We start from the raw sequence: 20,742 nt of genomic DNA, 5'->3' as shown, positions 1-20,742 counted from the left end.
GCTGATGCCAAACCTTAAGGGCGTGGGCAGCAGGGCTCGCCGACTCTACAGCGGAGTGATACATTTGGTGGCCCTTTACGGGGGTCCCGATATGGGCCCCTGATGGAGCTCTTGGCGGATAAATACGCCTATGTGTTTTGGCGTATGCGGGAGCTCCAGAAAAGGGGAGGATCCGAGGCAACTATATGGTAGGAGGGTCGTCGACGCCGTCCAGCCACACCTGGAAGCATGGATAGCCAGGCGGGGACGCGGGCTCACGTTTCATATGACACAGGTGCTCACCGGGCATGGATGCTTTGATGAATACCTGTGTCGTATAGGAAAGAAAAGCACCACACAGTGTCACCACTGCGGAGACGACATGGACTCGGCGCAGCACACGCTGGAGCACTGCCCAGCGTGAGCGGGTGAGCGCCGGGTCCTGCGCTCCGCAGTGGGTCAGGACCTCTCCCTCTCGGCCATAGTGGCAGTGATGGTCGAGGGGGAGGCGAGGGAGCAGTGGCGCGCCATGGCGTAGTTTTGCAACATTGTCATGGCCGCCAAAAAGGAGCCCTTATGAAAAAGTACACTCAATTTTAATGGTTAACACCCAAATTTGAGTGTTAACACTAAACTTACGCCCAAATTTGAGAATTAACACTCAAATTTAGGCGTAAGTTTAGTGTTTGTCATCAAAATTAAGTGTCAACACTTAAATTTAGGTGTAGATTGAGTGTTGACCATTAAGGTTTAGGTAAGTTGTGGGTTAAATCCTCAATGATGAGTGTATATTGGGAGTTTATTCTCAATGATAAGTGTAGGTTGGAGATTAAGCCTCAATGTTTAGTGTAGGTTGGAGATTGATCCTCATCGTTGGATGTTGGTTTGGTGTTAGCAGGGTGTTAACCTTTAATGCCCATCTACAATAGGTGTTTTAAGCCCTAAGCCGTAAGAACTTAACCAATCACAGTCAATTATTTTCCTCAAATTCAACTGTAATTGAACAATTTCTTAAGGCTTATGGCTTAAAACACCTATTGTAGACGGGCACTTAATGTTCTATATCGATTTAATCAGTGTCGCCATGATCCCTTTATCGTTGGATGTCCTTTAAATGTTATTGTGTTAATCTTTGTTAAGTGTCAATTGACGGGTTGGTTTATTGGAAAAGTGTTCCAGATAAAAGTTGAAAGGTTCGAAGGAGGCTTATAGACGATGTTATTGGATTTTGGATCCAGAGCCTGTATCGAGTCCAATAGGGCCTAAGTCAAATTTTTTAAAAGAAAACCTCTATTTTTTATTGTACCAGCTTCCTCTATTAATTAATTTGGATTTTTGTTTGAAAAATTCTTTTATTTGCTTAATTCTTTTTAAGATATTCAAGGAAAACTTGGTAACTTTTTCAATATTTAGCTTGTGATATCTTGATGATTGTTTGCTAGAGAAAAAAATGGTACAGAGAATTTTTTAACTTAATTTTATTTAAAAAATGTGCTGTTGCAATAGTATACTCCAATTATTTTTTATATTTGTGTTTGTATCTTCTTGGAGTGTTTACAAATATTTAAAAATATTGGAGTGTTATTGCAACAGCATATTCTTAAGACAAAATCAAAAAGTCCTCTATATCACTTTTTCTTCTGGCAAACAATTATCTAGATATCATAAACTAAATATTGAAAAAGTTACCAAGTTCTTCCTGAATAACTCAAAAAGTATTGGGCAAATAAAAAAATGTTTCAGACAAAAGTTGTTCAAATTTATTAGTAGAGAAAGATGATATAATAAAAAATAGAGATTTTTATTTAAAAAATTTGCCCGAGGGTCAATACAAAGCCCCAGACCTAAAATCTAATAAAATCGTCTACTGCGGCCTCCTTCAAACCCTTCAACTTTTATCTAAAACACTTTTCCAATAAACAAATACTTTCTGAGATAATTTGTGGAAATAATTGGCACACAAAATAGGACCTTATTCTATATATATATATATAAATATATATATATATATATATATATTTATATAAACTTTGCATAGTGTGTGGTGATGTTCTCTTTTGCGGGTATGTATTATCGGCGAAAGCAAATTAAAAACATTTAAATATGAGGTTTATTCTCTTTGGGTGTTACTCTTATTTGAGAGTTCATATTTTTAGAGTTTATACTATCATTTTTAAGGATTAACCATTAATTGAAGGTTAACTATCACTTAAAGGTTAACCATCATCCAAAGAAAAACCCTAAAGTTGAGTGTTATTTCGGACCGCCAATTGAAGGTTAACCTTCAAATAATGGTTAACCTTCAATTGGCGGTTCGAAATCACACCCAACTTTAAGGGTTTTTCTTTGGTGTTTTTTTTAACGGTTAACACCAAAAGTTGAGTGTATTTTTCCATAAAGGAGGCCGAAAGGATCCGACGCGGGGAACAACCCGCGCCGGATCCGGCCGACAATTTGGACGGGGGGGTCTTCGTGCGCCCACAGAGACCGCCTCCTCGTCGGCACACGCGGAGACCTCCCCCAGATCGCGCTTCCCAGTAAACTTGGACGCGGGACGACAGAAACAGGGAGGGGAAGGGGAGAGGATTGCTATCCTGCTTTCCTCCCCCTCTCTGCCCTTATATAGGGGCAGAGAGAGACAATTCGAGGCTTGGAAAGGGGGGAGACCGGTTTCCCTCTTACCCCTCACCCCGGGGTGACACATCACCCCACCGACGTGGGGCGAATCAGGCTTAACAGCCCCTGTTGCTGGGTCCAACCAACAACAGGGCCCGCCGGCACGCAAGTGCCAACGCACAATTCGTGGAAGAGAGAAATGATGGGCGGTAGATCCGTCCCGTGCCCTGCTCTCTTCTGCGGACAGCGGGGGTCGGGATCCGAGCGGAGATTCTCGGGTCCCGATCCAACCTCGGCAAACGAGGAAGCGCGGTGGGGAGAGATGATGGCCCTCCACACCGCTATAAATATACACAAACTCATAGGACATCCCGGGAGTTCCGGCTCCCGGGACGGGAATGGGACGTGCAAATTTTGCGCGCCGGACGGTGGGTGCCTCGGAAGTCATGATTAAGTTTGTTCCCGGGGCACCTGCCAAAACGTCGCAGAGGGCCATCCGCTGGGGTTTTAGTGGGTAGGCTGCGTGCGCTCGTCGTCCATATTTAAGGCGACGGGCGTGCGTAGAATTTCACACTCCCCGCTCCTCGCCCCGGAGGAGGGGGGTCATCCCCTTTGGGGGCTACTAGGTAAACCAGGTTCTAAATCTGGGATCCTAGTAGTTGAAGATTTCCCCAGCGTAAAAAAAAGGTCACGTTCGGGTACGGTGCACCGTCCCGGTGGACCGCAGCGATCTTTGTTATCACTGCGGTGAAAGATCCCACCGAGCCAGCCGCTGCACTGTGGGGGCCCCAAGATGTCCGCTTTGTGCGGACTTGGGGATCTCGGGCACCGGAAGGGGGGGCGGGCTGTACCTGCCGGGATCAGGAGGGATTCGGGAGACGGGGGCCGTTGATGAACCCGGTCTTTGATCGGACGGCGGTTTCCCCTCTTCCGATGAATGTGGAGGTGGGCGACGGGGGGGCAGGGTCTGAAGACCCCGCCTCCTGTGCGCCCGGATGAGGTTAGAAGCAGCGGTCAGAGGGGGCTTGGGTGGACTCCCTACGGGGTCTCCACCACTAGCGCTCCCCTTGGCCGCTGGGGGGCTGGGGCTCGGGACTATGGTCCCGAGCTCAGAGTCCCTGAGTTGCGGCCCGCGAGAGGGGTTGGGTTGGCTCCCTACCACTAGGGTGCCACCCCTTATCTATCTCTCTCGGGTTGCGGGGGCCGAGGCTCAAGCAAGAATTTTTGAGCCTCGACCCCGCCCCCGCACAATACCCTAAGAGGCGCGCCGATGGGGTGGTGGTCCCCTGTCTATAATAAATGTATGCTATAATAAATGTTCCCGGGGCGCCCCCCGAGACTCCAGGTAGGCTACCCGTAGGAGTTTTAGCCGGTAAGAGTCCGGCATAACCGCCCGCTCCTCCCGGGGGCGGAGGTACCCATGAGGGTTTGTCCTACGTAAAAAAGGGTGAGTAATTCAAGAATTTAAACCTCGAAAATTTTGCAAAATTAAACGACTCTACGGTATTGCAAAATTGTTTGCGACTCAAATTAGCATGAATTTGTCTGCTCTTTAAAACGGCTTATTAATAAATTAATTTACGATTCTTTTTGTTGTTTTATTGCATTTTGAAAAATTTTCCACAAAAATATCAGGCGTGCCGCCGGCATTATAGTAAACCCAAGGTACACCACGAGGAGGTTGCACGGTCGGACTTGTACTTTGTGTGTGTGTGTCTGTAATATTACTTTGATAGCAATCTGCAAGCAAAATTTTTATTCCTCCCATAATTCTCTGTACATAACTTTATGTCAGAGCGATCACTTGATCTTGGAAAGATTTCTGAATAAAGTTGAATATTGGACCATTAAAATCGACTATTAGCTTTTGCTTTGACTTTGCTTTTTCAACAAGTTAATTAACTATATACTATTTGCAATTCAGCCAATAATCAATAAGTGTCTTTATGTTTCATTATAAAAAATATTTAACTTACATCCTGCACGTTTATTCACAATACCATTAATTTTTTTAATGGCTTTTTCCATTCTAGTCGCGATTCTGAGTCCGCCATTTTACATATGGCACTAAACAATGGTCATTTCAAGAAAAATTTCAAGCCTTTTTAGAGCATTTTATCTCAAAAATTAAAGTGAACAGGGGGAGTGGCCTTTTTGAAAGAGAACATTTCATATATACATATATATCGTCGTATAAGTATATCGTTGTACCGTACGATTTATTATAGGTGCAGATTTTATAGACACGGTAGAAATAAATTTTAAAAGAGGCGTAATCTCCATCAAACCTGCTTACGAGTTAACGGTCGGCGATGAATCGCGACGCGAAATATTTGCGATCAACATGACTCGGATACAATGGATGTTGACATGCTGTCGATACCCGAGCATGAGCGTATTGTAACGGACATGGTAAATAAATACAAGCCGGCTAAGACACACGAAATAGATATTAAGATGACTATTATTTTAACGAATGACAAACCAGTTCAAAAGGAAAGGCGGCTTTCGCAATATGAGAGATATTATAAATGCTCAAAGCGATGAGTGAAAGGAGGAAGGTATAATTCTAGAATCCGTATCTGATTTCGCGAGCCCTGTTGCTTTAGTAAAAAAGAAGAATGACCCTCATACACTTTGTGTAGGTTATGGGAGACCTAATAAAAACACTATTAAAGATAGGTACCCTCTTCCTTTCATACAACTGTCGGAACAAAAAACAAGGGTGGTTATATGTTTTCCAGAGCCCAAGAACGTGCGACAGGTACAGTCCTTTCTAGGCTTGAGCGGCTACTTTCGTAAATTTGTCCCGAGATATAGCGCAATTGCGCGTCCGCTGTCGAACTTACTGAGGATGAATGCGAGGTTTCAATTCGGTGCTATGGAAAGAAATGCTTTCGAGCAGTTGAAAGTCATATTGAACGAGAGGCCAGTATTGAAATTATTTTAAATAGGCGCGGAGACCGAATTGCATACCGACGCATCCATGTACAGTTTCGGAGCGATACTTCTTCAAAGAAACAGCGAAGATCAAACACTACACCCGGTGTATTATGCAAGCGGCAAAATTACCCCGGCGGAAGAGAAATATCCAAGTTACGAACTAGAGGTTCTGGCAATTGTTAAAGCGGTTTCGTACGTACTTGTTATGAATAAAATTTAAAATTGTAACCGATTGTCGAACGTTTGCTCAATTAATATTGAAAAAAGACCTTTGCGTGCGAGTGGCTAGGTGGTCGTTATCGTTGGAGGAATTTTAATATGTAATAAAACATAGACCAGGCAAGAGCATGTCGCATGTCGATGCTCTCAGTCGAAATCCATTGCCGACGTGTTTGATGGTGAGCGAGTGCGAGAGCGAGAGCGAGAGCGAGAGCGAGAGTCTACTTGCGCGATTGAGGAGAGCACAAAGCGCGGATAGCGACTTGAGAGAGACGTTCAAGGCGATCAAACAGGGTCAGTCGGAGGGCTACTTGATTCGAGGCGGAGTATTGTACAAGGAGGATAACGGCGATATAAGACTGGTTGTTCCCAAGGAGACTCTACGTTATCGTGAGGGAAACCTCGTTGCGATCAAGCGCACGCAGCAGGGCCCTCATCTCAAGTTGGCGCATAAGTATCTCGGACCGTACAAGATCATAAAAGTTTTGCGTAACCACCGCTATCTTCTGCACAAAATTGGCGAAAACGAAGGTCCCATGCAAACGTCGTCCGCTGCCGATTATATGAACCCTTGGATACAGGACAACGACTACGATGTGACGGAGGACGACTATAATGAGTCGGATGACGGCGAGAGCGGCGAGCGGTCGGGGCGACCTCAATTTCAGGATGGCCGAATGTAGGATGTCAAATTCAGCGATTTGTTGTTGCGCGTGCGACATTGATCACGCGGTATTGGCGTGACACGCGGGTCGCGTGCGTGCGAATGTGTCGCGGCGAGAGGTCGAGCTCTACGAGGCAGAGAAGCGAGCGAGCGTTTGACGAGGAACGTAGCGAGAAACACAGTCCGCGAGTTACCGAGAACTATATTATATCCGTATATTGTATATCACTTCTGACTATCGATTAAACAATCGCATGTTAAGAAATCTAGCTTCCGTTCTATTTACCCGGATATACATAACATCCTACAATACATATTGGCGTAACGGCATTAGCGAGACGGCTACTTCTTTTGGCATGGTACTAAGTTCGATTTTGCGACAGGAAACTCGAAAATGTAACAAAATTCGAACAACAAGCGTACGGCACTGACGATACGGGTAGAGCGAGGACTGCGTATTCTTCTTTTGGTACGGTAGTAAGTTTGATTTTGCGACACGAAACTTGAAAAAGCATGTGCTCTCATTGTCAGTGCAGACAGTGCGTTCAGCGCTCTCAATTATAATCTAGATTACCTAGAATAGATAGTGTTCGAAAGCAAACTTAACTCTGCGTTATAATATTGTAAATTTAATCCCTCTTCTCGGAATTCGCGTAAATCTCGCAATCAAATGTTAGATAAAATTCATTTCTAAATACATTTGCTAAATTTAATTCTTCGATCGTTGGTGCCTTACCTTTTGCTCAATTGCAATAAAGTATATTATTATTATACGGGTTGTTCTCTCAATCCATAAATCGGCATATTTATGGATTTATGTTTGATTCCACGCTTCTTACAGCAATCGTCCGTGATGAAGCACGATTGTGATCCGCTGTCTAGATGTGCACAAATCGACCTTGTTTCTCCTCGGCTATTTAATACATTTACCAGCGCGGTCGCCAATAAAACCTCTCTTCCTTGATTAGTGGCTACGTGACTGAGCTATGGGACTCGTATTCTTCTTATCATCAGATTTCTCCGCTTTATGCCCGTATCACACTAGCAATTGGCGATTGCGTTTACGTTTGCGTCTACGTCTTTTAACCAATCAGAACGGAAATCGCGAATCGCAATCGCCAGCAGCTACTTTCTGATTGGCCAAGAGACGTAAACGCAAACATAGACGCAATCGCCAATCGCTAGTGTAATACGGGCATTAGGCTCCGAATCAGAATTGATCTTCGAAGTTTGCTCAAAATGTAGCAATGGCTGCGTTCAGCGGAAAAAGCAGCTCAGTGAGCGCTCAGTGATTCTTTAATACGATTGGTTCTTGCCTTTGGTTCTTCCTCGGATCTAAGCGTAAAAACCAATTGTAATAAAGAATTACTGAGCGCTCACTGAGCTGCTTTTTCCGCCGAACGCGGCCAATGTATCATGACGCTTGCTACACTTGCGACATGTTCCCGACGAGCACTCCTTGGCTTGATGAGATGTATCTTTCAAGAAAATTAAACACAATTTGCGTGCTTTTACTTCCTTTACCCTTTGATCTGTATTTAGTACCAAAAACCCCTTGCATTTGTAAATAGCGTGATTTTTTTGTTGGCAGAATCCACATGTATTCTTAGTGGTCGTCACGTTAGCTGTTACTCTTATTATGAATCGCCATTTCTTGTGAATGAGAACTTGCTGATTTCGATAAAGCAGATGTTGCTTCTAAAGCTCTGCAACGTTGATCTAGAAAGTTGATTAATTCGTCAAATATTGGTATCTTACCTCGCACTACGGTCGTCTCCCATTCTCGATATGTCGATTGATCAAACTTGCTGGTCACCAGGTGTATCATCAAGTCGTCCCAATTATTTATGGATCTCTTGAGAGCTTTGAGAGCACTGATATGTTTAATATATTGTCCAATAATTTTCGCAGAATCATATGATTATCTTTGCTCATAACCGGCAACTAAAATAACGCTTTAACTTGCCATCCGATAATCAATCTTGGATCATCATATCTCTTGACCAACATTGCCCAGGTTCTCAAGCGACGACATCAAATATTGCATTTTCTGCACTTCAGGTAACGTAGCATTCTGATCTATTATGCTAATAAACATACTGAATAAGTGACATTCTTCGTATTTCTCCGTGAATGTCGGTAAGTTTACACGAGGTAATTTTAAATTATCACTTACTGTGTTTCCTCCAAGGGTAAATTAAGTCGCTTCTCTTACCTGACGATCCTGCGCTATATACATTGGTTGAGTTGCTAATAACTTTTCTTCTATTAAAGATTCTAATGTTGTCGATATCGAGAAATATCTATTTTCGAAGATTATTCTTTCCTGTTCTTATATCGCGCTAACCTGTTTTGCACCTTCGGCAGCTTCGATTTTGGTTTGTACCTCGTTGAATTCGTCCCAAAGGCCATTGAACTTGTGCAGCCGGGCACATAACTCAATTACGGATGCATTTCGACTGTCGTCGTCATCCAAGAATGTTTGAACTCTCGTGCATTGCGCTTTTATCACCGCACGTCGTTATATTAACGTCCGTTCTGATATGAGTGACATGTTGTGTCACTATGTGCTCTACTCTCTGAATGGCGTTAAATATGTATCAATCCTTTGAAAGTACTGCCGCAAATGTATCTCATGACAACACCTCAATGTAACGCTCGAATGTTTTCGATCATTCACGACTTAGGTTAGAGTGTACGCTCTTGTACGGGTTTTGCTCTACAGTTGCGTTTTTCGTATGTCCAGCCGTCTGTAGCTGAATCCAGCACGAAGGACCAAAATAATATGTTTGTGGTTTATTGAAATAAACTTTGAAAACTCTATTTTTAATCGACAACATTAGGCAATGTCGTGACAATTCGACCATTGGTCTCTTCAAAGTTCTTTTCAACTTTCCCTCACGGTACTTGTTCGCTATCGGTCTCGTGGTCGTATTTAGCCTAAGATGGAGTTTACCACCCGCTTAGAGCTGCACTCTCAAGCAATCCGACTCTAAGGAGAGATTCTCCCGAGACGCGCGCCGGTCGCTACGGGTCTGGCACCCTCTGCGGGTAAGTGGCCCCATTCAAAATGGACTTGGACGCGGCGCGACACCTCGGGATAAGCGGACCCTCCCGAATCGGATTAATCGTCACGTTTCGACCATGGGTTTTGGTCTTTTTTAAATTGATATAATCTTGGATACTTATGTATTGTCACGACATTAGCCAAACGTTGTTGAATATAAAAATAGAGTCTTTCTAGTTTATTAATTATTGGCGAAACAAATACATATACTTTTCTGATAATTTATAATGTTGAATGTAATCAACATTATACAAATCACATTTTTATTATAAATATTATATTTTAAAAATTGTGCAGTATTTTTGTTAAATTAAATCGTTACTGTCCTTATAATTTAATTTTTCTATCCGTTTTGAATTGCTGAGATTTTCCGTAACGGATGTTACGGATGTGCTCTAATCTTTTAATCCTTCTTATCGGGAAATTCTTATAAACAATAAACACAGACTTTTAGCGCTCTACGGCAAGTCTCTCGATCTTTAAACTTGTGAGTGATCTCAAGTGTTTGTAAGATTATGTTTATTTTTTTAGTATACTTTTGCACTTGAAGCAAGTAACACATTATTACTTTTCACGCTATTACTTTTTTATCTTCTGTGTAAAGTTCAACAAAATTGCAATTTTATGTAATATAAATAGTGCATAATTCTAATTTACTGTTGGTAGTCAAATTTAAAAAACGCTTATTGCAACGATTTTTATACACTTTCAGCAACAAAATCTTGGAAGCTAGAATCCAAACATGGATGAAAACAGTTATAAAGTACAGTGCTTTCAATCCATTTAAATTGAAATATTATAGCATCCGAGATCGGAAAAGGTTACGACATATTACAGCAACGCAACTTAAAAAACTTAACAAAGATGAAACTTTGGTCAACTTATTGATTTGTAATAATTGTCGAATAAGAATTTCAAAATTAAGTTTAAAAATGGATAATAATACCGAAGTTCCATCTGCATTTAAACAGAAAGGCACACATACTGTACAGCCTCAAGAAGAGATTGTAAATTCATCGGAAAGTGAAATTGAAACAATGTTGGTTTCGAGTCTTCCTAGCATTTCAGATTTCCTCAAACAAAGAAGAGTCATCATCACCTAATCTAGAAACTGAAAAAGCTGTAAATCTGTTAAATATAAGTTTAATTCTATTGCAAGACTCGCCAATTAAAAAACGGAAATTACTTCAAGAAACATATCCTGTGAACAAATATGCCAAAATATGTTACACTCTTCGTGAAAAAATGTTCAGTATTAAAGATAAGAAATTAGAGGATGGCAGAAACATAGACATTATAACGCAACTGAAAGAGGAGTGTCATATAACAAGTGACAACAATTTAAAGATTAGAATTTTAAAGCTATTTTCGGATTGGACATTTTCAGAAATTTTAACTCACTTCAAAGCTTCTAAACATATGATTATTGTTGCAAAGAAAGCAAAAGAAAAAAAAGGGATTTTATCATGCCCAAATTTAAAAAGAGGAAAGCGACTGGAGTAATGCATTAGTTGAAAAAATCTAACAATTTTACAAGTTAGATGACATAAGCCGCATAATGCCTAGAAAAAAGACTATGTCATCATTTATGAAAATGGGCAGAAAAGTTATAAACAAAAACGTTTAGTGTTGTGCAATTTAAAGGAAGCATTCACAGAGTTTCAGAAACAATTTTTTGATGAAAAACTCGGTTTCAGTAAATTTGTTGTCACTTGTTTTATGAAACCTTTCAGTTGCGTTATAAGTTATAATGTCTCTGTTTTTGTCATCCTCTAATTTCTTATCTTTAATATTGAACATTTTCTCACGAAAAGTGAAACATATTTTGACATATTTGTTCACAGGATATGTTTCTTGAAGTAATTTCCGTTTCTTAATTGGCGAATCTTGCAACAGAATTAAAACCAAAATATTGTATCTTAGCTGGAGCAAGCGGTACAGTTTGCGCATACAGTTTGCGTGTGTGCAATTCACCAAAATGTAAAATTGATGCTTAATGGTGGCAAAATTGAAAAATTATCTCAAAATATAACTAAACCTATAAGAACGTATTGCGATTGCTTAGACAAAATTATTTGTAAAAATGTAACAGCAGATTGTAATTTGGTTGCACAAATGCCCTGGAACAACAGACCTTATTAATTCATTACAATCTGATTATAATGAAGAATTTACTGACACAATTGTACATAAACAATGGGTTACTGTTGATCGAGCAACTTTGGAAACGATGCAAAGACCTCTGTACCAGATTTTTTGGAAAAATTGTCATCTGTCTGACCAAAATTATTATTACATAATTGTATTGCTCAGCAACAATCAAACTTCTTAAAACATAAAAAAGAAAATTTAACAAACGAGGAATGCATTGTAACAGGTGATTTTTCGGAAAACTATGCATTTGTATTGCAAGATGCAATTCAAGGAGTGCATTGGAATAATGACCAAGCAACGATATATTCTTTTGTTATTTACTACAAAGAAGAATCAACACTGAAACATAGAAGCTTAGCTGCAATATCAGACTGCTTGAAACATGATACTGTTGCGGTTCACTTATTTCAAAGACAAGTTATTGAAATAATCAAGAACATAACAAACGATGTGAAAAAATTATTTATTTTACTGACGGTGCTAGAGCACAATAGAAAAACAAGAAGAATTTTATCAATCTCTTCCACCATTACGACGACTTTGGCTTAACTGCAGAATGGCATTTTTTTGTCACGTCTCATGGCAAAGGACTCTGCGACGGAATTGGCGGTACAATTAAAAGATTAGCAGCAAGATATAGTCTTCAACATTGCATTCAAATGAAATTATTAAAACTCTGTTTAAAGATAAGGTAGAATGTTCAAAGATAAAGTAGGACGCTGAAAGAGATTGTGTATTCGTCGATAACATAATTCGGAAAAATTAGTATGGATGGCGACAGTGGTAGCTACCGCTACTGCTTCATACGAATTATTGTATTATTGCGCGCGCGCGGCGCAGGCTGCGTGGCAACCGGGAATCGAGACCGTTCGAGAGAGCGTAACAGCGCAAGCGTGAGCGTGCCCGTGCGTGCCTGCGGCCTGCGGCCCGGCGACCCGGCGGTGAGTTGCAGTCGTGTCCGGTTCGTCCTATTGAGTACATCGTCGAGTCACGTTAGTCGTGTATCGTAAATTCAAGATTGTTCGCTATGAACAATTAATGCGAATCGAATCACTGCTACTCATTCCTGCTTTCATTCTCATTTCAATCAGAGATAGAATAACCGATTGTGTTATTTACGGACGGATCGCTTTGCGTTTCAACGAAAGTATTGAGCACGGATCGCTTGGCTCGAGAGAGAGAGAGAGAGAGAGAGAGAGATTGATTGATTGAAGTTTATTAGCCTTCTCGGCTGTTTTTTACATAAAATATCCTTAAATTAATTCCTCTACATGAGGTACAATATATTCTCTTAACCTACGTTTAAATGGTACAATTCTTTCGCATTGCTTAATTTCTATCGGTAGGGCGTTGTACATATTCAAACCTTCATAAAATAAAATTTTCTGTGCGCTTTTTGTCCTGCGATATTGAATTCTAATATTCTCAGCCTGTCTCGTTCGTCGTCCACTCACATCTCCTACTATTTCTATCCTATTACTTAAGTGATTTGGCATTATGCCTCTTACTATCTTAAAAATAAAAATACATACATTGTACATTAGCCTCTGTCTTACATTCATAAATTTAAGGGTTTGCAGCATCAAATCTACCTTTGTATATCGCGAGCACTGCAGTATGACTCTCATGGCACGGTTTTGTGCCACTTGCAGTCGATTCAGTTGCGTTTCACCCATGCCTACTAACATCGTTGCGCAATATTCAAAGTGAGGCGCTATGATAGACTTATACACAGTACATCGAGTGTACGCCGATATATCATTTCCTATTCTATTCAGAAAACTCACTTTTTTCCCTATTTTCTTTAACATATAATCACAGTGATTCTCCCAACGAAGTTTACTATCGATTATTACACCCAGATGTTTCGTTATCTCGACACGCTCAATTATAGTTCCATTCAAACTTTTTACTATTATGTCTGTTTTTGTTTCTTTCCTTATACTTCTAACTATCATATATTTGGTCTTATCTGCATTCATTTTTAACATATTCACATTCATCCATTCTTCAAGTATACCGAGCACCATATTTAGTTTTATTTCTATTTCCTCACAACTTTCTCCTGTTACACTTGCGGTCGTGTCATCTGCAAATAATCTAAATATACTTCCCTCCGGACAGACTTTAACTATATCATTTATATACAAAATAAACAATAGAAGTCCTAATACTGATCCCTGTGGCACGCCATATACTGTCTCAATTATTTTAGAACACATATCATTAAATCTAACTTGCTGCTTTCTATTTATACTTAAATACGATATTATCCATTCCAGTACCACTCCTCTTATTCCATACTGATATAATTTTTCCACTAATCTTACCCTATCTATTGTCTCAAACGCTCTCCTGAGATCCAGGAATAACACCCCCACCATTTTTTTCTCCTTAATTATCAACTTCCATTCTTCAATAAAACTTTGAATTGCTGTCTCACACGACTGCTGTTTCCTAAATCCCGATTGGTATTCGGTTATCATCTAGAAATTTTTCCAACTGTTTTTTTACAACTAACTCTAATACTTTTTCATATATCGGTAACATATTAATCGGTCTATACTCGCTCACTTTTTTTGGTTTGTTTACCTTTGGAATCGGTATTATCGTGGATGTTTTCCATCCTTCTGGAAATTTACCTGTCCTAAGCGAATCATTTATTACCCCTACAAACTCATCTTTTATCACAGGTAGCACCATTTTCAGTATATCACTATTTATCCCTTCCTCTGTTCCGTTCTTTAGTGGTAGTTCCCTAACAATTTGTTCCAAATTACTTGCACTAAAGGGAAAAAAAGGCAGTAAGAGCCGGCGCGGTAAATAGGGCGCAAGTTATATATATTTTTCTTATCGTCAATACATAAAAAAATTCGCGAACGTTTCGACTTGTAGGCAACTACAAACCAGAATTAAAGAACACCAGGCCCACATAAGAAGAAACACAACCAGCCGCTCAGTGATCACGGAGCATAGATTAGAGTTTGGTCATGATTTCGAGTGGAATGCGGTTGAAATTTTGGACAGCGAACCATATATCAGTAAACGGTTAATATCTGAGATGATATGTATAAAAAGACAGAAGAATGGTTTGAATATGCAGACGGACATCGAGGATTTACCCGAAAACTATCTCGATGTGATCGAGGGGCTTCCAAAAATTTGAGAGCTCCGCGTTTCACGCTTTATTTATTATATACATAGATTACTGTGTTACAAGGTCTCTGACTAGCATTACCGTTATTTGTTTTGCAACGAATATTTCTATACATCGATCTCTCAACTGGCATTACCGTTATTTGTTTTTCACCGAATTCTTATACATCGATCTTTTAACCTCGAGGCAAGCGAAACATATTAGATCGGTCATTACCTCTTAAAACATTGTCGAGACAACTTGCGTCCGTTATCTGTGCGCTGTACCGTTTTACGATCAAGTATTATCTCTCGAAGCAATGTCAAGATTACTTGCGTCTGTTATCTGCCGATTTGTGCGCTATACCGTTTGCGATTTCATTGTAAGTAACTCACAGTGCTCAATTTTATATCGATGTGAACCGTAAATCAGTGTGTCGCTCCTGTATGTGTGCAGGTATCATGCAACATATAATGAAGTACCAAATGCAGCATGGTCTTCCTGGCCTTCTAACTTGGGAGGGACTCAAGGTTGCTTGCCTATGGAATAACGCACACACACCGGAATGACCACATGGATAAGTGAACGTGCGACGTGCGAGTATACAATAGCCTAATGACCGCGTTACAATAGAGTAATTTACACGTTTCTAATTTATTGCGCTGAAGATGACCACAAAATTGGTCGAAACGTTCGCGAATTTTTTTATGTATTGACGATAAGAAAAATATATATAACTTGCGCCCTATTTACCGCGCCGGCTCTTACTGCCTTTTTTTCCCTTTAATCGATTTAATCACGAAAGCCTTATAATTTTTAATTTTACTTGCACTAATTGGCTCAAAATTTTCCATAATTTCCTTATTCTCAATTACATAAATAGGTCTCCTACCCGTGCCTTCTATCCCCTTATTACTAATAGATTGCCCAATGTTGCTAATACTTTTTACATAATATATATTAAATTTATCAGCTATATTGCATCCTTCTATGTCTTCTAATATTTCAAAATCTACATTATCGATGTTCTCTGAACCCCTTTGCTCACCTTTAATTAATTTTTTTAAAGTTTTCCACATTTTTGTGGGATCACTCCTATTATTATCTATCATATTCTCATAATATTCTTTCTTTTTTGCTCTGATAAGTTTAACTACTGCATTTCTTTCATTTTTGAAAAATTCCCAGTTCTGTTTTTTACCTGAGTTTATTGCTCTACTGTGAGCCTCATCCCTTCTATCTGCTGCCATTCTAATTTCATCTGAATACCACATTTTCCCTTCCCATATTTTCGGAATCTTAAACTTTTTCTTAGGTGCTACAGTATCCAATACACTTACTATACTATTAACAAATCTCTCCGCCCTTATGCTTATATCTAGCCCTTGACCTTGCTCAGTTCTTTCTTCCATCATTCTAAAAAATTCATCTACATTAAATTTACTATAGTCCCTGCCTCTAAATTTTTTATATTTATTTCTATTTTTATTTGTATTAAATTCTACTTTTATCCATGTATGGTCTGTGATTTTAGGTTTCTCATTCACTTGTACCTTTATTTCTTTATTCGAAAAAATTAAATCTATCATTGTTTGATTATCTTTTGTAACTCTCGTTGGACAATCAACGTATTGCCTCATCCCTAGGTTTTGCATTACCGTTAATAATTTCTTTGTGTAAAATGAATCTACCATTATATCTATATTAAAGTCCCTTATCACAATACAGTTATACTTTATGATTAAATCTTTAATCGTTTCTTCCAAAAATCTCACGAAATCACCATTTGACGCACTCGGCGAATGATACACTACTGCTATCCTACCTTTATACAAATTCTCTCTTATTTCTACCACCACGCACCAACAATTTGACACTATCTTTTTCTTATCAACTATTTTAAATTTAATATCATCCCTAACATATAACAGTACTCCTTCTGTGTTTCTATTTTCAGCATCACATCTAACTATACTATACCCCGGTACATTGACCTCACTATCCTCAATTTCTACAGTCAATCTAGTCTCGGATAACGCTAGAATCACAGGATTCACCCTCTTCATAATCTGATGTTGAATTTCGTCCTTATGCGCCAAGAAGCTTTGTGCATTCGTATACCAGAGTAATTCCGCTTCTCCCTGTGGTTGCTATTTTGCATTTTCCCAGCCGGCTCTTTTTTTCTTTTCCTTCAATATTTTTTTAAATTCCGAATCTAACGCCTCGTGTTTAACATTTATCTTCAAGTTGTACGTCTGATTCTTATAGGTACAGTTTACACACCTCTTCTTTGCCGTCGTACATTCATTCGCCTTATGATTTTCTGCACATTTATAGCATGTTTCCTGTCTCGTGCAATTCTTGGCAATATGGTAATAGCCCCAGCATTTAAAACATCTTCTAACACTAATAAAATTAAATATAGGACACTTTCGCCATCCTAAATTTATTTTTCCTCTGTTTATTAGTGAATTATAAGTGCTTTCATCCACTTCAATTATTACGGATCCTTGCTCAGTATCCTTACTTTTTCCTCGTAATGTTTTCTTCACTAGGTGCATACAGGATTCTTCGCCAATTCTGTTCTGCTTCTTGATTGTATCTATCAATTCATCATCCTCCATTTTCATTTCTTCTCCACCAACATTAATTATTTTAATCTTTGGTTTCCTCTTCTGTGGCTCAGAGACTTTGACCTCCTCGCCCATTGCCGCTTGTACCGTCGCCTTTAGATTATACTTCTCTTCTTTCGACTCACATCCTAAGATCACTGTCCTTTTACCTCCCTTTCTTAATTTGGTAATTCCTATTTCCATCTTGGTTATATCAATTTCATCTTTAATTGTTTTCTTCGTAATTTCACTCTCTTGTTGTACTTTTGGTTTTATAATCAAGATATTTTCTTCCTTCCTTTCTTTAATCACATCGCTATATTTTTTTGTCGCTCTACCTGACGATCCATATGCCCCTTGCGTCAACATTTTTCTCAATTCTTCTAATTCCTGCTTAATGCCTCCCATCTCCTCACGGACTATTTCTTTTATCATTGACTTGATATCCTTTTTACATGCTGCCTCATCTTTTAATTCTTTCACTGTTTTTACAAGCCAATCTATTTTTCTATCAATATCACTCGCGGCTGCTACTTTATTCCCGCTGCTTGGCGCCGGACTCATTTTTGCAGGGGCCGTTGTTCTTTCTGCTGCAGCCACTGCTTTATTTATATCAGCTACTTTATCACCATCACTAATAATTAACTTCTCGAATGGGCCAGGACACGACACCAAATCGCGGTTTCTATCATAAATTTTGTGCTTAGATACACAACCTGGGTGGTAGAAAAGCTTGGCACAGGACTTGCATGCTATCACCTCCGTTTTTATCGGCTTCTTACATGCCGAGCATCGATACTCGGCGTATTCTTCGTTCATTCTGCTAATATCGGCAGAGACAGTTAATTGACTCATCACTTTAACACGTCACTTTCACACGTCAGCGTTTTGTGTTCGCCGTCGATGTCTACCTGTCGTACGAGGTTTCGATGACCTCTGAACGAAATGCAGTTCTCGTGTCTATGTATCAACATTTCCGGCTAAATAACACTCATGGCTATCCCCGGTCTATGCAGATATTCGTTATACAACTTTTTAACACTCTCCCTCACTTCTAAACCACTCAAAAATTAACACTTTTACGGAGCGATGTTTCACACGTCTGCTTCTGCTGAGAGAGAGAGAGAGAGAGAGAGAGAGAGAGAGAGAGAGAAAGAGAGAGAAAGAGAGAGAGAGATATATAATTTATTATGCCCAAGCAAAGGCTAAAGGGCAAAAAAGTAATACAGCAGTTACAATAATATAGTGATTACAATACTAAAGCAGTTACAACGATATAGCAGTTACAAGATGTTAAAGACAGAAGTTGTTGTGAGTTAGATAGAAGTACAGTACTGTAATTACAAAGCATGTGCATAGTCTCTCTCATAAGGCGAGCAACCAGTGATCCAGCATACAAGCGATTGATAGGATGTTGAGTATGACGCAACAAAATATAGCCGATTTCAATAATATACACTAAAAATTAAGAACTAACGCAACTTAATAAGTATAATAAAAATGATATGTACATAAAGGGTATTGGCGTTAATTTGAGCAATACGGATAAGAAAATTTACATGTATTATGCTGAACGATAGACAAGCTTAGCAAGATCAGTATCGGAATCAATATGGATAACAGGATCACCATCGGAATATTTAACGCATATCTGGCCGTTCCTTACCCAGACATACTTATACGATCTCTCCTTAGCGATACTCTTAGCCCGTTTTAATATATCATAAGTGCTCTTGGCTAACAACTCATTAACATAGATGTTGCGATCAGAGTCGATTCCACAAACCTCCCTCTGCGTGAGTGCGCGACGTGCCCTCTTTTTAGAAATGACAATGTCTCGAACCGCGCCCGAAACCAATGAGACAATGTACGAGTTCGCCGCAGAAATCGGTAAAGATCGGTTGCCAGCACCCACCGGCGGGGGCTTACGAGCAACAGCCCTAACATCAAGAACGTGGCACGATAGCTCAGGGATCCCCAATGTCGTGAACACGTTGCGAACACATTCCAAGGGAGTGACAGACATTGCGGCAGGCACACCCGATATTATCAACTCATTCGGAGTCGGAACGTGCGTAACAGAATGAGAACCAGCACGATCGCTCTTTAGATTACAAATCTCATCTGTGAGAGCACCACACTGCCGCTCCAACTCAACAATCCGCTGACTATTCCGCTCGACATTGCCCGCAATACTGTTTAATCTATCTAGTTTGTTTTTCAGTTCGCTATTCGTACGCCGCTGCTCTTCGACAAAAGCAGAAAATTTCGCATTCGACTCCTTCAATTGCTCAGTCAATCTTGCATTTGACTCGCTCAGCTGTTCAATTAACCGAAGCAGAAGGTCATTGGTAGTATTGTCATGCTGAGACCGCGACTGAGACTGCGACAGAGCACCGGCGCTTACAGGAGTAGTCATACTGTTAAAGTTAGGTGATCGCACGGTATTTTCACCTTCAGGTGTAAGCGGTGAATTAATAGAAACAGACAACGACTTGCAGCAAGGGTCAGCGTATTTATAAAGAGAGTACGGCGCTACACATCCGGGGTGAAATACTCTTTTGCACACATACTCAACCGTTGTGGTCGCGATAGATTTCTTACACCTAGCGCACTCACGCTGCATTCCCGTCAATCAGGTAAGCAGTGATCAATCACTCGAGGTGACGCAGAGTTCAATGTAAAAGTCACTACATACAGATAGTGATGCACGGTAGTGATAGGCGCATGCACAACTGTGATCATAAAGTTCACCACACGACGACAGAGACGGTATTGCGTAAAGCAGCCAATCAGCAGTCAGTCAGGAAACACATGCCCAGAGATAGCATCCGGATAGAGAAGGTTGGCAACGATAGGAGCATGCGCAGTAGCAGACAATATCAACCACAGACCAAGAAGTGCAGAAAAGATCGGCAAGGCAGGCGCATGCGCAGCAGGGGTCAACGCTCCACACAGGTAATACCGAGAATTCCACGATGATTCCGAGAGTGAGGTTAGGATGAAGATAATACTTGTCACGAAAGTATTTGGAATTAGGTGAAAATCCCGAAAAAAACGAGATAAGGCGCGTGACAAGCAACAAAAGACCTGCTTATATCTGTAACAAAAATGCCCGGAGGCAGCCTACGGCAGCAGAAATATTCACCTGTGCAGGAGCAAAGAATTTCGACAATCGCCAATACTCACAAAGAGAGAGAGAGAGAGAGAGAGAGAGAGAGAGAGATTGATTGATCATTTATTATGCCCAAACAATGGCTACAGGGCAAAAAGATACAAAGAAAATTATAACAGCAAGCATTTGCTCTCACTCAATAACAATATGCCAATTACAGCAATTGACAACCAACGC

General features: G+C 40.1%; 1 protein-coding gene across 1 annotated transcript; it reads right to left on the bottom strand.

Annotated features, from left to right (window-relative positions):
* Positions 1–18,954: 18,954 nt before the first annotated feature.
* LOC112459579 lies at positions 18,955–19,809 on the bottom strand. The gene has a single exon (XM_025023760.1). The coding sequence runs from the start codon at positions 19,807–19,809 to the stop codon at positions 18,955–18,957; it is 855 nt and encodes a 284-aa protein (XP_024879528.1).
* Positions 19,810–20,742: the final 933 nt, after the last annotated feature.

This window comes from Temnothorax curvispinosus, unplaced genomic scaffold, assembly GCF_003070985.1.
Source record: "Temnothorax curvispinosus isolate PA1 unplaced genomic scaffold, ASM307098v1 QBEX01009948.1, whole genome shotgun sequence".
Classification (NCBI taxonomy): Eukaryota; Metazoa; Arthropoda; class Insecta; order Hymenoptera; family Formicidae; genus Temnothorax; species Temnothorax curvispinosus.
Note: the sequence above shows the minus strand (reverse complement) of the source record. Positions and strands in the feature narration are given on the sequence as shown.

Excerpts from the sequence above, each read along its gene's own strand:
- LOC112459579 (XM_025023760.1), bottom strand. The coding sequence starts at position 19,809 with ATGACTACTCCTGTAAGCGCCGGTGCTCTGTCGCAGTCTCAGTCGCGG.